This window comes from Diplotaxodon limnothrissa, linkage group LG11, assembly GCF_057381915.1.
Source record: "Diplotaxodon limnothrissa isolate DT_005_m linkage group LG11, D_limnothrissa_male_GT1.1, whole genome shotgun sequence".
NCBI lineage: Eukaryota > Metazoa > Chordata > Actinopteri > Cichliformes > Cichlidae > Diplotaxodon > Diplotaxodon limnothrissa.
In genome coordinates, this window is record NC_140606.1 from 3,738,121 (window position 1) to 3,759,567 (window position 21,447).

A 21,447-nucleotide genomic window follows, 5' to 3' on the forward strand; every position below is an offset into this window, starting at 1 on the left:
GTAGTTAAATCGAGTTTCAATCAACTACGTCTAATCTCTAAGGCCAAGCCCTACTTACCACATAAAGACCTGGAGAAACTTATCCATGCCTTTGTTACATCAAGATTAGATTACTGTAATTCCCTTCATACTGGTCTCCATTCTGCCCTTGTTCACAAACTGCAGCTCGTTCAAAATGCGGCTGCGCGTCTCTTAACTGGAACTGGCAGGTTTGAGTCTATTACTCCAGTTCTTTCCGACCTGCACTGGCTCCCTATTAAATTTCATATTGATTTTAAAATCTTATTGCTCACTTTTAAAATCATAAATAACACCGCGCCCAGCTATCTTACGGATCTCCTCAGCTGTTATACCCCTGGGACAGTGCTTAGATCAGGCCAAATGCTCCTGGTGCGACGTAGATCTCGGCTCAAGACCAGACGTGACCGCGCATTCGCCGCTGTCGCACCTTACCTCTGGAATAACCTCCCTCTAGCTATTCGGGCGTCTGATTCAATTCAATCTTTTAAATCTCGATTAAAAACTTTCCCGCCTCCTAGAGCTCGCATTTTTAGTGTACTGTAAGTTATCTTTTTCACTTTATTAATGTTTATAATGTTTTAACCTTCAGCCTTTCAAGTTGTGCCTACTACGCCTGGTGTATTATTGGTTAGCTATGTCACCCGCCTGTTAGTATATTTTATTTGTATTTTGTGTTTTGTATTTGTATTTATTATTGCTCTTAACTCGTTCTGTGAAGCACTTTGGCACACCTGTGGGTTTTTTAATGTGCTATATAAATAAAATTGTATTGTATTGTATTAATGATAACATCAATACTAAAGTGACTGTGGAAGAAAAAAGAGCTACAGGAAAAGTAATCCTGGTGGTGACAACTGTTTGCAGTACTGCATAAATGTTAAGGCAAATGCCACAAAACCATTAAGTGTAAGATGACAGTTAAAAAACTGAACAAACAGCTGAAATAGTTATAAACTGCTGAAATTGTCTGACAAAAGTAACAAATAATAACTTTTAAAAAACTTGTAATGGATACAAACCATAGATAATTGTGCGATAATTGCAGCTGAAGATCTAGAGCAGTGTTTCCCAATCTTTTGGAGCTACAGCACATATTTCCCATCAGAAAAATCACACGGCACACCACCAAACAAAAAAGGTGCAGCAAAATTGGCTCGGTTTGTCCCCAGTGTACCTTATTTGCTTTATCTGACCATTATTCATGCTCAGGCCTTCATCTGGGTTGGAATTTTCTCCAGGACCAGGTCAGACTGACTACTTTTTCTTGTCAAACATTTATCCATTATGTAATTTTTTTCTTTGTCTTTTTCTGTTTTATCGGCAGTTGGCAACCAATTGAATTAAAGCAGGTAGTTGTACTGCCCTCTAGTGGAAGAGAATGTACTTGTTCTGCCCGTTACTCACGCCGGTGGCTTGGAGTACTAATCAGGTGGAACCAGATAATCTTCCACGGCACACCTTTGTGCGGCGCACAGGTGTGTCACTAAAGTTTAACACGCATTAGCATTGCAGCATCCAATTCCTGTCACGCCACTGGGAAAAAGTGTTAAATGATTTCAAATATTTTAAACAGGATCCAGTTTAAAACAGACTGCAATGAATTAATTTAATATCATTGTAAGCACAAATACTTAATTACTGTACTCAAGTAGAATTTACTGATATCTATACTTTACTTTTTTCTGACAACTTTTTACTTCCTATAATTTAACACAAGTATCTGTACTTTCTACTCCTTACATTGTCAAAACAGGCATTGCACATGAGTTGTGGTCACAGTATAAAACAATAAATATCAATAAACACACAGCCTGTTTGTGTGCAGTTTGTCGCACAGTGTGTCTGCTAGCAGTCTAGTTGCTGCGTTTCGCAGGGACAGCAAAGAGTGAGCGCGAACTAGTCAGAGATGGAGAAAGATGGCAGACAGCATGTATTATTATTATATATTATTATTATTATGTATTAGAGACAATTTAGTGGAGCTCTCAGAACAAAGTGTTGAGTTGTGATTCCTCTCCCCATGCTGAGCGGCTGACACTGATCTTCAGTTTCCCACCTGCTGAAACTCATTTTAGCCCCTGACTCGAATCATGTTCAGTGTGGGCGCACATCCTCTACAGCGTTATCAAAGAAAGCTACGCTAATGTCTTTCACTGCTTTTGTCCTACATAACAAATTGAAGCTGAGTGGATGCTGAGAGCTGGAAAAACATTTCTATTCACACGTACTAACATTACTTTATTAAACAGCACACGGGTCCGTTCTGGTAGAAATGTCCTCAAAAGAGCTGCTTGCTACCTTCTTACTTTCAGTACATTTTAGTGTTCTTCTGCATTTTTGTTTGAGTAAAATAGTTACTCTTTCTTTTAATAGTAATAGAGTATTTTAAACACAAATATCTGTGATTCTACTTAATGTTTGCACTTAAATCAACAACAACAACAGATACTTAAATCAGTAAGCAATGCCAGTACGGTCTTAATAGTAATAGTAATTAAGTCTCTAGAACAAAACTGTGTGAAAAAACCATTTTAACAACAGTTTGAAGTCCTTTTTGTCTAAATGATAATCACATGATCGCCCCATCTGTGCTGTGTATCGCATCGTTTGCACATAACACTAACCAGGACGTGGGACTCTGTCCTCGAGGACAGACAAAGATCTACAGAGAAGAACTGATAAACTTTCTCTCTCTCTCCATTTGTTCAATTATTGCTGCCCCACAGCTTTTAAGGCTCGGTGCTACTGGACAGAACAGCAGGTACACTTTCAGATGACAGTGACAGCCTGAGCCATAGAACTACCACCTGTGCTGTTACAGGTGACCTTTTTACTGGATAGCTTGTGTTTTGGGTTTATCTCTTTTATGTACACATGCAACCGTGTCGGCTCACATAAGTTACTTGGTGGATTTCCATGATGGTGGCAGAAACTAAAGGAAACAAAGAATGACCAGAGTGGAAAGTCTCTGTAGGGAAGCAACGAGCAGCTGAGCCTCATCATCAGTGTGGCCAGCAGCGATCCCACTGTTGGGCCTCTTTGAGTCTGAGAGACGAGCGGGGATCACTGAGGGCCGGCACCTCTTACAGAAGCCCCACTGATCCCTTCTAGCATAAAAGACAATCAATAAGACGTGTTTTTCTTCATCTTGTTCTTCTGTTTGCGTTTTAAGAAACCCCCCTGCCTGCAGGGCTTTGTTCACCTTTCCTCATCCCTTCATCCCAAAGCCATTCGTTCTCAGATGTGCATCTTTAGCCTTTCCCGGTTAAATCTGTTCCATACTCTCATCTCAATCATTTTATACATTAATTATTCAGGCCCTTTCAGCCTATGAATATGAATCCATTATGTCTGCCCTGCTACACTCTGCTTCAATCAAGAGACTGGGGATGAAATTATATGGAGGGATCACCAGATTAAAGGATTCATGAGACTTCACATCACTTTAAAATATTTATGCCAGCCATCCAATTGATAGATAATCATAGATGTAATTACTTACAACTATATGATTATATATGTGTCAAACATCATATAGGATGTTTACAAAACAAGGTTCATATTGACAACCATGTTTGTCAATCATTGTCTCATATTGTCTCATATTGTCTCATATTGTCTCACTCATGTGACTGAATGCAACTGGAACATGGAACCACTCAAATCAGTGGCTATGGAAGAGCCAGCCATAAGAAATTAGCCAGTGACTGGCAGGTGCACTCTACAGTCTGTCTGCCATGATTGTCTTCCCGTGGACGCTACTGCTGGAACAGCCCGTTCTCACTCCTGAGGCGTAACATCCTGACGATTTGTCACGTCCTGTGGCAAAAGGAACGTGAAAGGCGACCTTTGGCATTCTTAAGCTGCGTGCCGGGTTGTGGGTGAAATACAGTAGCACAAATACACTGGTACAAACAAGAGGCCACACATTACTCCAGTTTTGGCTTCTCTTCAGTGGTTGCCAGTAAATTTTAGGGTTCATTTTAAAATTTTAGTTGTAACTTTTAGAGCTCTGCACGGTGAAGCTCCCCAGTATATGTCTGACCTGTTGAAACCTCATGCTTCATCCCGAGCACTTAGGTCGTCAGGTCAGAGGTTACTGTTGGTCCCACGTGGGGATCGGGCTTTTCAGGCCCCTAGGCCGTGGAACTCCCTGCTGTTGTCTTTACTCCATTGACTGCTTTAAAAAGCAGCTGAAGACATTTTTATACAAATGAACTTTTAATCATATTTTTACTGTTTCATATTATTTTCTTTGTATTTCTGGTTTTATTGTGAAGCACTTGTGCTATATAAATAAATTTTTATTTACTTCAGAATGACGGTCCCGCAGTAAAACACGTTCCAGCCATGTATTCCAGGCCATATTTTTCAGTGGTGCGACTAAAAAAAAATATTTGGTTGCACCTGTGCGACCAACTGTTCGGGTAGCGGAAAAAAAAAATCTGCAACCTTCCCTGTGGTCAACAACAGACACACATTTTGCCCCTATCGTGGACTAAACCAATCAGAGATAGTCAGGGGCGGGACCTCTCTGATTGGCCGTGGTCCAGTTGAAAGTGCAGGTGGAAGTGGGAGGTGAGTAGCTTGAATAAAGCGATATCAATTCATTAAACCCTGAATCGACTTTTAAACATAACTGTGTTTTGCCAGAAACGCCAGATTCTCAGATTAAAGCTCACAAAACCATTTCAACAACAACCGAACAGCAGATGAGAGCAGGTACACGGACTCCACACAAAGACGTAAACACAGAGGACCGACGCTTCGTCTTTCTCGGCTTCCTCACCCGACGGCCCGCAGACGGACACGCTGTCGGAGCTCAGCGATCCTGATGCGTCCGGTCCGCTGTGTTTACGTCTTTTTGCGCTGATTCTGAGCTGCAGGTTTTGTCTCTCCAACCAAAATCCACCGAGCCAGCAGCAAAAGAAGCAGCAAACTGCGCTTCACATTTGATCAATGTCGTCATGAATTTTGCTGTTTTGCTTCCACGACTATTAAAATCACACTCCATGCACAGCTCTCTCTCTCTCTCTGTACTTCAAGAACAGTTTCCGTCTCCAATCTCTGTTTTCTGTATTATTCATTGGCTCATTACCCACCAGTCTACCGTTGTTTACAGGCTGTGGCTGCTGTCTTTTTCTTTTCTTTTTCACTTAAATGACCTCGGACAAGAAAGCCTATTTTTTCTGTTGTTCAATACTGAAGAAATTTAAACTTTATATGCAGAACATTGTAGAATATTTTTAGGGTTTTCTGCTATAAAAAGCCAGACCAGGAAAATCTCCTTCATGTTTTTCTGTTACTTTCACACAAAGGCATCTGCTGTGATGTTCACAATTCTGATGAAGTCAGTGCTGATAAATGATCAGAATTATAATATTTCTGACTGTCTGAGGCAAAGTTGAATCGAATCGGGACTTTGAAAACCGGAATCGAATGGATGATAGAAATCAGTGATGATACCCAGCCCTGGTGAGCAGCCTAGGCACGACAGACGTGGCTGTAGCTGTAATAGGAAAAGAACTATTGCTAACTTTTCTGTTAAGGCCTGATCCTTCTGAAATTCATAGCCAGTGCTCTGACACGGTGTCATCAATCTTTGAATGCTGAAAAAGCACAGTGTATCCAGAAAAACACTTTATATTATATCAATTATTATAAAATTTGTGTGCGCCTAACTTTTGTGCCGGTACGCCTAACTTTTTAAAGTTAGGCGTACCGGTACGCCCATGGCAAAAAGTTAGTCTAGAGCCCTGCCTAACCATAACCTTATGCCTAACCTTAACCAGCACTTTAATGACGTGAAACAGTGTTTTACAAAAACATTTGAGGAAGATGAATGAACATGTGTGGATTGATTCCAAACAGTTCTCATGTTTCCTCATTTTTCCGATCTCGTCATTTAGGAACGTGTTGGGCGCCTGGAAGCATGACATGTTGACGATTTGTCACCTAGTGTAAAATATTACGGCTCGGGAGTGTGTTGGCTGGAAATATTACATATACACAAATCTGTTCTCAAACCTGTCAAATGTAGGCAGGCAGGACGCGTCCACATCAGCATCAGCGCTGGTAGATGCAACTCTTGCAGCCCGGTCGTTTGAAACTGGGCCACAAGAGTTGAGGCCCGGGTGTGAAATTGATGGTTTTCAGGGTTTTTTATCTTTTTTTTTAATATTGTTATTTTTTTAATCGTTTTTATCGTTAACTCGCTTTCCCTGCGTCCTGCGTGCTATCCAGCTGGAGGAAGTCCAGTTTAAAATGCACCCTAGCCATAGATGGACACACCTGGTCAGCACTGTGGGTCGTGCAAAGTTCTATGAGACAATATTTCAGTATTACTGTAACTTTAAACCAGTACTCAGTGTTTAGAAAGCAAAGAATGGTCCATTTATTCATGCAATTAGCTAATCATGGCGTGAAAATGCTTGCAGATACAGGCTACTTATTGCCAGTAACAGAAATGTGACGCTACAGTGGGCACAGACTCGCCACTACCAAATGAAAGGTGTAGTTTGGTCTGATGAGTCTACATTTCTGCTGAAGCAGCAGATGGTAGACTCACAATTTGGCGCCAAAAGCATGAATCCAAGGGGCCAACGTGTCTTCGTCAACAGTCCAAGCCTCTCCTGGCGGTGTAATGGTGTGGGAAATGTTTGCTTGGCACACTGGTGGGCCATTAATAGCAGAAACCAAGGTGTGAGCAACACTACGGACTGTGTGTAGCTGTCTGTGGACGTGGTTTAGCATCTTTTAATGCTGCCTTTCAGCAGGATAACACATCGTGTCACAAAGCAAAAGTTATCTGCTCTCACTGTCTCCTCTGTCACCATTATGGACCCAGCACAGCGCCTCTGACATGCACTAGAATAAGAGAGCACTAGCATGACTGTGGCTCTACAGGAACAGTGTAATCATGTCAGCATGAAGCAGAATCTGAAAAGAAGACGCCAACATTTTCTAAATGTGAGGGTCTGTTGACACAGGGCTGCATGGTCTGTTAAGGCTGCTGCAACTACAGCAGCACTGCACCATGTATGATATCCATGTATGATACTGGAGACCTGACAGACTGTTCACTTTCAGCCATGCATGTGTGTGTTGTCACTTTGTATACATAGATTACACAGTTTGTCTGAATAAGTGTAACGCCGGAGAAAGTGCTGAAAAGGACAGAAGCACACTGTTTCTGTCCCGTGAGGCCACAGCTCTGGTCATTCATGTTTGTCAGAAGCTGTTTCTTGTCCTGCTCCCAGGCTCAGTATTCCTCAGTTTATAATAAACTGCAGTGAAAGCCCGTGCATGTTGATTGGTACAAAAAAAGAGATTCTTAGAACCCAAGAACCCCATCTGTCACTAACACAGCTGAGGACCCTCAAATCAACTTAAATGGACAAAACATACGTAGCAACTTTCCTTTCTATAACACACATCAGTCCTTTAGTCCAAAAATGAACCTTTCAGCAACGCGTACACCAACATATATACAGGGGGAAAAGACACCAAAGCCCCATCTAGCTTATCAAGCATGGTGGAGGAGTCATCATTGTTTGGGGTCACTTTGCTAACTCAGGCTTACAGTTATTGAGTAACCAACTAGTTCACTCACGAGTTCATACAAAATAATAATAATTTATTATATATGTTCAGGGCTATGATCCATGCAGTGACTGCAAAAAAAGTGCATCCACAGTAGATCGGATGAAAATCAAAGATTGGTCGTGTCACGGTTCTGACCGTAGCCCTGAGCTGCAGTGGCCTGAGAAGAGCTATTCCAAATTCACTTTAGCAGTCACTCACCAGGAATATCCTCTCCAGCTGGTCTTGGATGTCCTTCATCCCAGGAAATGCAGCCACTCCTTGGATCATCTCAATGAAAATGCAGCCCACTCCCCTGGAGGAGAAAATAACACTAATTATAAATCCTGTATTTCTTCTCAATGTCCTTAAGCCTTTCACAGGTGCCGCCTAAAATAAAAACACATTGGAATAAAGCATCACTGGAAAATGTTGTATTTGACCGGTCCGTCCTTTGTTCACATCTAATTACAGTCTGCAAAACACTAACTGTTTAATCACCCCAACAAGCCTCACAGTGAAAGTCATTCTGAGGCTGTATTGATTTCTTTTCTTCCAGAGGGCTGTTAGACTGTGAATGTAGGTTGGAAATCTTAAAATATCAAGACCACTTCAGTATGGAGGGAGAACGGCCAAGGTGCGTGTGTGTGAGTGTGTGTGTGTGAGTGTGTGTGAGTGTGTGAGTGTGTGTGAGAGTGTGTGTGTCTGTGCTGTCGATGCTCATTTGTCAAAGAGCTATTTTTCTGACAGATTCGCTTCGTGGCTCAGTGCACACTCCTTCTCAATGCAAGGAGAGAGAGAGATTACCTGAAATTCATCCCTCAAAAACTTCTCCATTCCTTCCATTTTACGGAATGAAAATGCTTCATCTCCATGACAGAGCTATAACCTCAGCATCCAGTATTTCTGCTGGAGCGTAGAGAACTATTCTGCTGCCTGAGGTGCATATGTGATACGGGCAAAGGTCAGCTTAAAGAAAAAAGAATAACACAAAACAATTTTCATCTGTGTAGTTATACCTTCCTCTCAGTTTGATTCATTCCTGTCATTTTGTCTGAAATTGGATGATGTTGTCAACAAAGGCCTGACAGGTTATTAGCTCTAAAGTTCTGGCAAAGTTACTGACCCTCCAGCTAGAAATGATGTCTCCATTCTTCACACAGGTAACAGGAAATAGGCTGCTAAGGAAAATGTGATTCGATCACGTTATTTATTGGTTTTATTGAGGAAACGCTGTCAAGGTACAAAAATGCTAATAATGAATGCATACAAGTCAAGAACAACAACACTGAGCCCTGTGAGTATCAGGACCTTCATCAGGGATAGTCTTTAAGGATATACATAAAACCTGTTGTGACAATATCAGCTTTGTGCACTTTGCTAAATAATGCCCACTATTAGAAACTGAAGCCCACTCTTACCAGTTCTCAATGTAAACCTGCATAATGTTTCCTTTAGCCTTCTAAATCAGGTTTGTGTCTGTCACGCCATCAGGAGTTTGTAATATTTTTCACCCTGGAGCTGGAAGACCAGTAACGTATTTCTCAACCATAAGGTGCACCAGATTTTAAGGCGCATTAAGGTAAACAAAACAGTCAGATAAGTCACATTTTACTCAACTCATTCTTCTTGCTTCCTCCACTTCTGTACCATTGATTCATTAATGCTGTATTCTCTCACAGCTGCTCTATTCCCATGTTGTTGCAGTATATTAATGACTAACCTCGTATTGTGGATGGATTATCTCAGTTGTTCTCCTGACTGAAGTTTGGTCCGTTAACAGCATCCTCCATGCGATTGCATTTGTCTCTAACCATCGGGAACCCTCACGTTAACTTTTATTGAGTGGAAAAAACTCAGCTTTCATCCTCCAGCTTCACTGTTTATGTTATGCTAACATAGCTGTGTAGCTAGTGACCACGTAGCACATCCTTATATAGCAGCTAGCCCAACTTCAGTAACCCTACAAATGTCACTGCTGTTTAGTTTTCTGTCTTCATTTATGTTGGAAGTGATAGCAGAGCTGTACGTTTTCAGAGGTCTCTCAGTCAGAACATGCTATAGCTGTGTCCCAAAACGTCGGCTGCATCCTCCGGAGGCCGCATTTGAAGGCCGATTACGTCACAGCCAGGCGACAAAGGCTGTTCCAATGCATCGACTCCTTCAAATGCGGCCGACAAATGCGTCCTTCATTTCCCCGAATTTGAAGGATGGCTCGGGTGTGTCCTTCTTGGCACACCATATCCCAGAATTCATAGCGCAGCCCAGTTTCCAACAATGGAGGCCGCTACTAAGTTTTAATATTACTCTTATTAATCTTCCTGGGTCACAAAATAAACTTTTAACATATTTTCAGGCGAGAAAGTAGCTGCGTAAACTTCAAATATCTGCTTGGTTATCAAGACATCGTATATTTGCAAAAGTGCGCTGACGTTTTGGAGACGTCTGTTATCCACCAGCTCGATAGCTAGCCGGGGGGTACAACGGTCACTCGACCCGGCGAGAGCAGCAGACTCCCGGCTTCATCGTTTTCAGACCCCCGCAACTCCACCGAGACAGCGGTGATGCTAATCTGAAGGCTAGACCGTCCCATTTCACAGCCTCGCAGTAGACTGTGAAGGCTGAGTCCTCCGAAGGATGCAGCCTACGTTTTGGGACACAGCTTAGATCATGCTTAGGTGGAAACCAGCGAGCTAACCTCCTGCTAACTTCTAACTCCGTTCAATTTAATAAATTCTGTTTTCATGGATGCCTGGATGTTAAACTTCATAGTTACACCCGATAAAGCAGCAACGTTGATAATTTTATTAAAGATTAAAGAATTTAAACAGTTTTTATCTCTCAGTGATGGCGCAGTGTTCGTTTGACTTTGGGACCTGAGCCGACGGAGTTTAGGACCCAGATTACTCCGCGAGGCTCCGTAATGCTCCGATAATCCATCAAGCGGTGCGGCTTCATAGTTTACCAAAGTCGTACCAAAACATTTTTGACAGATTTTTGAGCACCATGTACCACATAAAATCGGTTCGAGGTCAGTAAGCACAACCAGAATTCATGCATAAGGCGCACTGCCGATTTTTGAGAAGATTAAAGGATTTTAAGTGCACCTTATAGTGCGGAAGATACGGTACAGTCATTTCCTTTCACAGTTTTTTATGTAGAACAAGTGGTGCAGGCATGCAACTGACTCTTTATACAAAGTGTAACACTGCCTTTATGCTATAAATATCTACATAAGGTAAGATACACTTTTATTAGTCCCACAGGTGGGAAATGTGCTTGGTCACAGCAGAAAGTGGACAGTACAAATTAAGAGCAGCAAAAATGAAGAAAAATACATACATGCGTTTACACGTATGTGTATGTCGAAACACGGCGCCTCCCTCTTCTTGATTCTGTTTCCGTATTTATTTTCGTCTGACTATGAGTCTGCAGTGTGGTGTTTTATCACTGCTGTTACTGTAATTAGACAGTGTTAGAGGTGCTGTGACTGGAGCTGTAGTTAAATCAGTCACTGGAGTGGACTGCACCCTTTGAGTTATAGTACACAGTAAATTAGCCTCAGTAAATATTGGGCTCTTTATTCAAAGACAGTAAATCAACAGATATGCCTGAGAGGTGATTCATGATGTGACGGGAAAGCAGACAAACAAATACGTCAAGCGTCGCACTGCAAGACACATTTCCACAGCCTGGATTTTGGGTTGGATGGGCTTCATTGATCCTGAGGTAGAATTTCATTTCATTTCAAGTACATTCATGACAAACATTAGCTGGTTTAGATTTAAAACAACAGCTAGGCTTCTGTAATATATTTCAATATTCAATAGTACACACTCACACACCCACACTCATATATATTAGCTATGTCACTAAATATAAATTAGAACAAATCGTCATCTTTAACTGCGATGGTTCTGGTATGATATAAAGGGGGCGCCCTCAGAGTGAAATGAATAACGGTGACTGAGCTCGTTCAATTCGGCCCTCGCCTGTTTTTGTGATTTTAAATAGACATTTTCAGGAGTAACTTGTCATTGGTAACGGCCCATAACCTTGAAGAACTGTCTCTGGCTGACCAGTTTTCATATGCAGTCAGTGTTGACATCAAAATTATTATTTTTTTCATCCACCATCATGTGCAAGTCCTTCAAATGGCCTGTGGGCACAGCTATTTCTTTGATTAAAGTAGGTGCTGTAATAGGAGAGTTTCAGTAAAAGTGAAAAGAAATCTTTTTGTCACAGAGTCAGTGAGGCACAAGTACAAGTCCTCGCACAGTCTCCTCCTTCAGGCCCACCTCATGGCCCTGAAGGAGGCCCACAGCCACCTGCTGAGATGCAAACCTGGCTATGAACCCTGGATCATAAAATATAGAGCCAAAGCCCAACGTGTGTTAGAATGTGGGGCTACATACAGCTCATGAGAAATCAGCAAAGCTAAGCACAGCCTTATTATCCTCTAGGTCGGGTAACATCGAGGTGACAGGAAGGGCCAGGAAGCTCACTATGCAGCCTACTCACATGCTGCAGCATGCCTGTAAAGTTACTGAAAGTAAATGTCTTTTAATAATATACACCCTGTTTATATCCTGATACAAGCAAAAAATGATTTAATGTAAAAGGTTGTGTGAGAAGTTTCTTTTTTATTTTTAACAAAAGCCAAAGATCTCTGATCACGCTGTTTACCTGTACTGTGCTGCTAAGCCTTCTGGCATGAAACTGCACCTCTAACAGATCCATCACTCTGACATTTGTCTCAAACAAACATACTGTGCTGCACTTGCATCCTGCTTTTAAGTTCAGAGACTTTCTGAAGCCTCTGTTCTCTGTCTAACACTCAAAATTCTCTCTCTCTGGACACTTGGTACAAGCACGGGCCAGTCACACATTCATTTGTTTGTGTTGCACTTTGTTAGCTAGCAGGTGCTGTGGAAATGCAACTGGCTCTTTGGCTTGACATGTGCACAGGGTGCACGTCTCTATCCACAACTACATCTACAAGTTTATTAAGGCCATAAAGTATTTTGCAGCCTGAGTGGAAATTGTGAAAGCAAGTTGCAATTAAGCATGCTCCTTTGCATCATAGCCTCAAACTCTTTCACAGCTAATTAGGAAAGCACAGGGGACTACAATCATTTAACACACTGGGAACTGGAGCCTTGGCCAAACACATGTCACTGCAAACGATGATGAGCTTACTTATCAAGAAGACTCTGTATCTGAAATGTTCAGGTGGAAACATTGGAAACATTCCAGGATATTAAACTATAGTGTATCAATACTTTGCTTTACTTTCAAACACTGGAAGATTTCTGTGTTTTTTAAGATAAACGGATAAACAAACATCACGAGCAGCCTTGTCCTCTCAGATGGAGCTGGCTTGTAGTGCACCATGAGATAACTAAACCACGGTCACAGTTGACTGATCCATTCGTCGACTCTGATTGACAGGTCCATGCATGTGTGTGTGTGTGTGTGTGTGTGTGTGTGTGTGTGTGTGTGTGTGTGTGTGTGTGAAAGAGAGACAGAGAGAACTGCTGCTCTGTGAAGTGCTTAGGAGCTAAGGAAGGTAACAATAGAGCCATTCCTCGCCCGCTCTTCATCACATCCTCACTCCTCACAGCCTCTCAGCTACAGCAACTCATGATGGATGCTTCTTCTGGCAGGAAGACAGATCTGGACAACCTTTTGGTCCTTCAAGGAGTGGTTCTTCACGGATGACTGCTTTCTAAGTGACCGGAGGTGAGTGTATGCGAGCGTGGCACAGAGTGAGTCTCATTGGAATAGAAGACCCAGTGGATTTGCCCACCTTCAAACGCCCTTGAAACTGACACACTAGCGCGCTATCTTTCGGACCCCTACACTCTGGCTGCTCTTTAATTGGACGCTGCAAAACAGGGTTCTTGGGATTTCCCTGCTGACTGTGTGTCCAGACAGAGGGGGTCACCGTGGCTCACCTAAGACCAGGTCCACAATGGGACAGCCTACAGCTCTCTTATTCCTCACATTCCAACATGCAACATGCTTTTTCACCCCTAAAACCGAGTGCAGACATTATGTACAGAAATGTTGTCATATTCCTCAAAAATAACCCATTAAAATAACATTAATGATGCTAAGCTGACTTATACTTGCTGGTAACTCTGAGAAGCAGTTGGGCTTTTGTGAGAGTAGGTGTTATAATCTAGGGCATAAGTAAAAGTAAAACAAAGCCTTTTCCCTAAAGAAAAAATGCAAATGTCAACTGTACATTGAAGGGCCTGTATCATCTGAGTTTTTTCAAAGCAGCAGTCTCTGGGGCTGAAAAACGAAGCCAAATGTGTCATCAGCAACAAAATAAAGACGTTTACAGTCTGGCCCAAAATGGTTCTGCTCATTACAACGATAGAAAAAGTCGATTTAAATGAAAGAAGAATAACTGGACTTGGTTCTTGAAACCACAGCAACCATTGATGCAAGTTTATGTCAGTTTTGCATTTGATTCATATTTCACATCCAAAAGGACGGACGTCTTTAAAAAGTAACTGACGAATTACAAACTGGTAGCTACCATCAAACGTGCTGACATTCTGTACCTTAGTTAAACAAGGCAGTTCAAACCATCTTTAACAAAGACTGAAGAGAAAGTCGAGAAAAAAAACTGCTGCAGAAAATATTTCAGCCCTGCTACAGTTTTTCTCACTGTGGGATAGCGAGTCTGCTCAGGCTCGAGACATGAAGAGTTCGATTATTACATTTCAGTTGCTTCATTCACATCTGCAGCAGTTCTGTCAGTGTATAAAGTAAATGTGTGTGTCTCACCAGCAACTGATCCAAACTGGGAGTGTGGATGCTGGGGAGTCATGAAAACAAAACTGCACTGAAGGGAGCATGGCCTCGGGTTAGGATAAGCCACCAGTAAGAGTGTTTTAATTGGTTTTTGTCTGCTTCATGAATTGGGTTCCCTGATCTATATCTTGAAGGTTTCTATGTGAATAAATCACGGATAAATTACACACACGGGGTTAGATGTTAGGAGTACCCACCACATGTCCAGGCAGGTGGAGTAGTCTGTGGATCCCAGCAGGACATCTGGAGGCCGGTACCACAGGGTCACCACCTCGTTGGAGTAGGTATGGCTGGGGACCGACTTGGCCCTGGCCAGGCCTGGGGGGGAAGCAACAAAACAAGTCAGTCTGAGAAAGCATTATCATTGAGTGACCTTCAGCAAAACAAAGCATACAGCTGGAGCCAGCAGTCACACTCCCTGCAGCTGCTGACATGTGTTATACAGACAGGAAGATATAGAGTTTGCAATAAAAGTCAAGATTTCAAGGTCCTGTGTGGAGAAAGATCGTCATCAAACCAACTTAAACAAGAGAAGTAAGAAAATGAAAGATTAGAGAATGAGTTTTCAACATGTGACCATAGGACAACAATTTGGTAAACAGGAAGTAATAAGAGGAATTTTACACCACCAGTAGTACGTTGGACCTGAATGTGCAGATGAATATCACTACATTAATTACAAGCAGTGGCTATTTTTCATTCCTTGATGGACTTACTGGTCCACAGTCAAACAGGACACCGTGCCCCATCCAAATGAAACAACTGCTCAGGAACTTGACAAAGAGCCTCCAAACCCTCAAAGTCCAAGTCAAGATTGATATAGGACACTGATCAGGATGCACCAGACGTCCAATCGATCACTAAAGCGCCGTCACAAAACCCACAGGACCATTTTTTACCAACAAATGTTGAGGCAATATTTTAGAGAGAAGAACTTAATTGTAGATCATTAATGTTTAATGTTTCCCTAATGAAGATCTTGAAGGCTGAAACATTGCCTCATTAAAATCTTGTGAGCTTCCAATTCCCTTTGCTTCCTGTAGACTCACTGAAGCCATCATACAAACAGCTCCTCTTGTCAGACCTGTCTCTACTCTGACTTCTGTACATTCAGCTGTGACAAACCCCAGATTGCCTTTTCAAATAGAAATTATGATGGACGACCTTTGACGTTTCACCAAGAAACATGAATATCAGTCATATGAACTCTTTTGTCCTGTGAATCACACATGATCGTGTACGTTTGGCACCAGGCTATGGTTAAACATGAAAAGTACTACATTTTAAAAAAGGGGATTTAGGAATAGATGCGCAAGCTTCTCCAGTTTAGGTCAAAGGTCCCTTTCTAACATTTATCTATGCAGCGACACAAACCCAGTCCTCACATGGCGGCTAATGCTAGAGTGCAGATGCAGTGAGCTTTAATGAGGCTGATGGCATTACCTCTTTGTCTCATCCCAAGTGGTCTGAGAGCTTAATTAAAGCATTTAGCTTAGTAAAATAAAGGACTTCCTGCCCTGCTGTTAGTCCCCTGTGTGTGGGAGGAAGCGGGGCAGAGGGGCGAGTAAATGAGAGCAGGAAGGGGGGTATTTAACATTTCCTTGTGTCAGAACACCCACAGGAGAAAGGAGTTTCAGCTGACATTCATCGTGGCCAAGCTCTATAATTTCCACACACTGATCTAACACAGGATAGACAGCATCGGGCTGCTCACACTGAGAGGCTATCATATCCACTGCAGGAATCCTGCGTATGTGTGTACGTGGGGGGCGGCGTCGTGGAGGCGTGAATCGAGATAATATCTACTCATCGTAAGAGAAGGTGCAGTAGTAGGAGGATGACCTGTTTGTAACGCGGAGCAGGAACAAAAGAAAACCCAACTGTTTGGTTTCCTACAGTTCCCAGCATGCCTGTCATCAATCTGAAACAAAACAACATGGGGTAAACCCAGTGCTGGTTCTGTATGGGTTAAGTAATGCAGCTGCAGCTGTACAGAAGCTTTGTCAGCATTATTGGGAAACTTTGATCTGTGACAGCTGTTTTCTTGCAGGGCACCTTCTGTTCTTATAGATTAATGAAGCTATCACAAAACTGCAGTTCTTCTCATGGCCACCTGAGGCTGGCTACAGACATGAGTGGACTGTTTAAATGCCCAACTTTACAAACAAACATGTTTCAAGCCTGGCTGGCGTCTGATGGTCAGATATGCTGCTTTGCCTGTGTTTCACCTCCCACTGTGTGACCTCGTCTGGGAGGCACTGGGTAGCTCTGGGTATGGGAGTAGTGTAGCTGAATGGTGTAGTGATAACACTACTGTCTTTGGCCTGACCAGGCTATGCATCCAGTCAGGGTCTCCAGGCTAGCCTATACTAACCACATACCAACGGGAAGCAGGCAACTGGAACATGGAGTGAGTTTAAATCAGGTAGAAGTAGAGCAGGGCGATATGGCCAAAAATATTTATCACGATATATATTTGAAAATTTGCGATAACGATATAACCGACGATATAATTGATGCGAGACAAAATACAACTCCACAACATTACTAGCGCAAAAAGACAACCTTCCATTTATATTCACTTAAACAAGAAGCTGGTTTTTATGTACATTAAAGCTTTATAAAAATGTAACAGTACAAATGCAAATTCCTTGCTGAAAGTTTAACCAAAAGGCATTTCCACTAGAAATGGGCTGACATGTCCTGAGCATAACCATATATAATATCCACTGAAGTTAAAAAGAGGTGCTTTGCAACATTAAACTGCAGTGTGCAGTACGCATTTTTCGGACCATAAGGTGCACGGGATTATAAGGCACATTAAGCGAAACAAAGCAGTCAGATAAATCAAACTTTATTAAACTCATTCTTCTTGCTTCCTCCACTTCTGTACCATTGATTCCTTAATGTTGAATTCTCTGGCAGCTGCTCTATTCCCATGTTGTTGCAGTATATTAATGACTAACCTCGTATTGTGGATGGATTATCTCAGTTGTTCTCCTGACTGAAGTTTGGTCCGTTTACAGCATCCTGCCATGCGATTGCATTTGTCTCTAACCATGAAGAACCTTCACGTTAACTTTTATAAGTGGAAAAGTGTTAGCGTTCATCCTCCAGCTTCACTGTTTATGTTATGCTAACATAGCTGTGTCGCTAGCGATCACGTAGCACATCATTATATACCAGCTAGCCCAACTTCAGTAACCCTACAAACGTCACTGCTGTTTAGTTTCCTGTCTTCATTTATGTTGCAAGTGATAGCAGAGCTGTACGTTTGATTTTTTTCAGAAATCTCTCAGTCAGAACATGCTATATCATGCTTAGGTAACTAGCGAAACTAGCGAGCTAACTTCCGCTAGCTTCCTGCTAACTTCTAACTCCGTTAAATGTAATAACTTTTGTTTTCATGGATGCCTGGAAGTTAAACTTTATAGTTACACCTCGTAAAGCAGCAATGCTGATCGTTTTATTAAAGATGAAAGAATTTAGACAGTTTTTAACTCTAAGTGATGCTGCAGTGTTGTTTGACCTGAAGCATACGGAGTTTAGGACCCAGATTACTCCCAGATTTAAGAGCATCTTAGTCCGACAAATACGACAATAACAACGGCCGCTTGCATGTTCTGCAAAAAAATGTGCTTTGTTGTGTATCTGACGGACAAACACCAAACCAGTTCCACATCACGGAAGTTGCACCATTTTTACAAACCAATTCTGGATCATCTGTTTCACTCAACAATCGGCCATGTGCGTATGAAAACAAAGGCACTGCGCATGCGCGTTTTACTCCCATTCTATCGCGATATTTCATTTTCCTATCGTTGCCTAACATTATACCAGTATTACCGTGAACGGTATAATATGGCCCAGCCCTAGGTAGAAGTCTTTTTCAATCGTGTAGGAGGAGGTGAGCGACTTTTCCCTGATGTCTTGCGGGTGAGAAAGTTGCGTTAACCAAACCCCTCTCTGTGTGGATTGTGCAGCGAGACGTGGAATGGCAGCAAAGCATCGCTAAGCACCAGAGAAACGACCTCCTGCAGATGAGCAAACATGCCACGTATCGCCTTCCACTATCCACATAGCGATTATATGTCGCTGTGCTGTCTGGAGCTGCTCTTTGCTTGAATCAGGACAGGATTCAACACCTCGATTTACCATCATTAGTTTGTTTTCACACAAATGATTTTATTCTAGCTCCCCCACGGACTCGCACACTGATTTTCAGCTTTGCAACATCATCACGACTCAAGCGCAATGATCAATTAGGCAGAATACACCAAATAAACTTAATTCAATCCCAGCAACGAGATTGTGTAATGAGCAAGATCCTAATCAGCTGTTCCTCCTCCGTCTCACTTCTCACTAACAGAATTCGGTGCAGTTTTCCACCCACAGACACTTTGGAGGCGACCAGAATGTTTCATCACTTGCTCACTCACTTGCATGGGCAATAATTCAATAGTGATTTTTACAATGTTAACAGCCTCACAGTCATCTATGTGTCTGCAGATACATTTTAGTTCTCTTGATCGTGACCACAGTGTATATGAAGAATCTTCCTTTGTGACAGAGCGATATCCCACAATCTAAAGCAGTTCGGTTGCTGTTTTCGGACTGTTCTGACATCTTGAGCAACACCTGACCTTCCCCTTTAAAACCCCATGAATCTCATTGCAGTGGAGCACTTCAGAGCCCTGACCTGGGATATCAAACACACATACGCACATGGACCTTCAGCCACCTTCATCTTCAGTCATGCCACAGCTGACCTGCTAGCCTGTCCAGGCGGTGACCTGGATGAAGGTCAGCGGTGAATTATACATCACTATCTCACACAACACTAGGGGTCATCAAACATATGGTAGAAGAGCTGGGCTGGAAACTGGGAGAGAAAACAGAATAAAGATAAGATAAGATAACTCTTTATTGTCATTGCACAGTCATACATAGTACAGTAGTACAATGAAATTGGAAAAACTGTCCTACGTCGGCACTACATATAACACAACACGACACGATATGACACATCACAACGTAACAAACAACACAACACAGTATATTAACTTAGTATAAAAAAGAAGAATAAGTGTATGTGTATTGCACACTGTTATTATTGCACATTAATTATTATTGCACCTTGTTATAAATATAAATATTGTTATCGTTTTAAACATTGTTACCTCCCCCTAAAAAGTCCAGGGAGGTATCCAGTCAGGTCAGCTATTTACATTGATCAGGGCTATTGCCCTGTTGTAAAAGCTGTCCTTGAGTCTGTTTGTCTGGGACCTCAGCAGCCTGAACCTCCTGCCAGACGGCAGCAGCTTAAACACCCGGTGTCCTGGGTGTGTGCAGTCCCGTAGGATGCTGCGTGCCCTCTTGAGACAGCGAGTGCTGTACAGGTCCTTCAGGGAGGGAAGAGGATGTCCAATGATTTTTTTTGGGCCATGTTGATGACCCTCTGGAGTGCCTTTCTGTGTGCTGTGGTGCAGCTGGAGAACCACACACCGATGCAATATGTCAGCACACTTTCAATGGAGCAGCGGTAGAAGACGGTCAGCAGCTCCTTCTTCAGGTCCATTTTTCTGAGGATTCTCAGAAAGTGGAGACGCTGTTGGGCCTTCTTTAAGACCGCAGAGGTGTTAGAGCTCCATTGGAGGTCTGTGTCTATGTGCACACCCAGAAACTTGAAACTGGAGACCCTTTCCACGCACTCCCCGTTGATGCTGACAGGCTGCAGCTCGGACTTCCTCCTTCTGAAGTCAACTACCAGTTCAAGCAAGCCAGGGAAGGATTAAAATAGTCTCTGTCCCCGGGGGGTAATCAGCCCACTGTTTCACCTTTTGAAGTTCACTTGAATTTTAAAGGCGGTTTGTAGCTTCCGCCTGCTTCTCCTCCTCCAACTCCTTTAAAATTCAGCAGATTAAAAGATTTGCTGCCAGCAGCTACTTCAAATACTGGCAGAGATAATTCCACTGAGGAAAAGACAAACACAACAAAATGCAGCGTTTGTTGCTAATTTAAATGTAGACATCCTGCCGTCAGACTGCAGACACACATATAACACAGGTCTACTCAATGAATGTTTAACCTACTCTGAACCCATTCATATAAAGCTGTCATCCTGCTTCTCATCACAAGCAGAGCCTCCTCTCTCCCGTGTAGTTGTAATGCAGTGCGCACAGTCGTTTGAACAGAGGCCTGCAGTTTGTCCTGTGTCCACTTCAAGCTTGGCTCCGTGTTAAAATGCCCAACTTCCACCATGGAGTTCTGATCCTGAGCATCCTGATATCTGTCTGCTAAACTTCAGAGTCACTGACCTGCATGTCGCAAATTTGTTACTGTTGGTGGAGACTTTTGAAACACTTTTAAAGGAATTATCTGACAGATACTATGATCTTCCGTTTCTGCGTGTTGTATATTTGCAGCAAGCTACCGAACTGTGCGGTCTGAGCAAACCCTCATTGGTTAAGATTTTGGTAGGATAATGGGAACGAGGTGCCAGGATTTACTGAATAGAATAGAATAAAATGCCTTTATTGTCACTATACAGATGTACAATGAGATACAGAGCATCTCCTGCTCAGTGCACATATCTAGACATCAGTTCTGCAGCACTTTGAAGCACTATTGAAACATGTGCAAACACACATGGAAGTACAATATATAAAGGCAATAGTTGGTGAGAGTACCTTTAACATAGCATGAACTCTTTTAGACAAGCTTTCTTGGAATTTCTTTAAGTAGTCTTCAGGAATACGTCTCCAGGACACACTTCTTCAACAAGGTTGCGGTTCAGGCTCTGGGAAGCTCGATCGAATGATAGAATTGCATTGTGTCCTTTTTTATCCAGGTATCCTTTTGCTGCACTGATCGTGTGTTTGGGATCATTGAAGTTGTCAAACACTTTCCAGATGGTATATCAAAGAGCATTAAAATCTGATGGTGCTTTTTAATGATCATAGTTCCATCAATTTTGACAAGACTACCAACACCACTGGTTGAACTGCAGCCTTAAAC

The 21,447-nt window shown here is 42.4% G+C and overlaps 1 protein-coding gene across 2 annotated transcripts in view; it reads right to left on the bottom strand.

The window, feature by feature from the left end:
• cdk14 (cyclin dependent kinase 14) overlaps positions 1-21,447 on the bottom strand; it is a 177,960-nt gene that overhangs the window by 38,143 nt on the left and 118,370 nt on the right. For both annotated transcript variants that reach the window (XM_085364984.1, XM_085364983.1), the window contains exons 9-10: positions 14,628-14,748; positions 7,825-7,918 (exon numbers count right to left, since the gene is read on the bottom strand). In XM_085364984.1, coding sequence (XP_085221110.1) covers positions 7,825-7,918; positions 14,628-14,748 — 215 coding nt within the window. The remainder of the gene's footprint in view (positions 1-7,824; positions 7,919-14,627; positions 14,749-21,447) is intronic.